Here is a 1,165-nt window from a genome sequence, read left to right as displayed (position 1 = left end):
CCGTCTGGATAACAGCAGACTGACTGCTSGTAAAATATACGACAGGTCTGGACCACTCGTTAATTTTGTTCGTATCTGAAAAAAATCTTAGAATACGAAAACATTGGTGAATGCCRCAAATTCTCCTAAATCACTCGTACGCACAATTTAAGAACAAAACTGTGCGTACGAACGGTTCTTGCATGAGGCCCAATCTGAGCAATTCAAATTTAGTTCCTGCTGGCACAAGATTTACCCCACAGAAGGGTCAGCTCTGATTATTTATCATTAAAATCACTGCTCTACGTTTAGTTAGTTATACCAGAGTTTTTTTTTCAAACTTTATTCATTTCTTTAAAAATAACAAAATAAATTTATATGCAATAAAAATACAAATCACAAATAAATTGAAAGGCGGCAGAAAAAAACAAAACAAAACAAATTACCAGAACTAATCCAATGAATAAATAAATAAAGCTGTTTAAATGCGCCGCCACATTTCCACAGCATTAATCCCTGAGCTGAAATGAAGGCTGTTATTCTTCCAGTTTTATTATTAACTCAAATCACGCTTCACTCTTCACACTGAGCTTCAGTGTGAACCTCTTTGTTGTCRCAGAAACATTTGAACAGAATTGGGAAAAGGTGTTAAAACATGCAGAAGTCAAAAGCTCTGTCAGTTCTGCAGACACTGAGCTACAGTTTGAGCTTCATTAGTCTTAAACTCTGGCATGAAAGGAGATGGGTGGTCTGCATTCAGGTCTTTATTTTATAATGAAAATGTCTTTTTTCCCCCTTGTTTTTCTTTTTATCTAATTTATGATTAAGAATATTTTTGATGCTTTTTCGAGTTTTACAGACTAAAAATCTTATTGCAGCTCCCAGCGTGCCTCCTCCTCCTCCTCCTCCCGCTGAAGGAGATGGAGTGAGGGAGGAAGAGGAGGAAGAGGGCGAAGTCTTCTTTCCCACGACAGGAAACAGAAGAATGACCCCGCCTCCTCCCGTCGCCGTCCGACACAAGAGAACCTGCTCCGAGTCTAATAAACATGGTAGTATCAGAAAGGCACTCTGTAATTAATCCGTCAGAGTAACTCTGTTATTAACTCTGTGTGTGTGTGTGTGTGTGTGTGTGTGTGTGTGTGTGTGTGTGTGTGTGTGTGTGTGTGTGTGTGTGTGTGTGTGTGTG

At 39.2% G+C, this 1,165-nt stretch overlaps 1 protein-coding gene across 1 annotated transcript in view; it reads left to right on the top strand.

Moving 5' to 3' along the window:
* Window positions 1-1,165, top strand: part of unm_sa1614 (un-named sa1614) — a gene marked incomplete at its 5' end in the record, with an annotated part of 14,566 nt that overhangs the window by 9,105 nt on the left and 4,296 nt on the right. The window contains 1 exon segment of the mRNA XM_014016046.1: window positions 858-1,028. Within this exon segment, the coding sequence (XP_013871500.1) occupies window positions 858-1,028 (171 nt within the window).

The sequence above is a fragment of the Austrofundulus limnaeus genome, unplaced genomic scaffold (genome assembly GCF_001266775.1).
Source record: "Austrofundulus limnaeus strain Quisiro unplaced genomic scaffold, Austrofundulus_limnaeus-1.0 Scaffold137, whole genome shotgun sequence".
Classification (NCBI taxonomy): Eukaryota; Metazoa; Chordata; class Actinopteri; order Cyprinodontiformes; family Rivulidae; genus Austrofundulus; species Austrofundulus limnaeus.
This window is presented reverse-complemented; position numbering and strand designations above follow the sequence as displayed.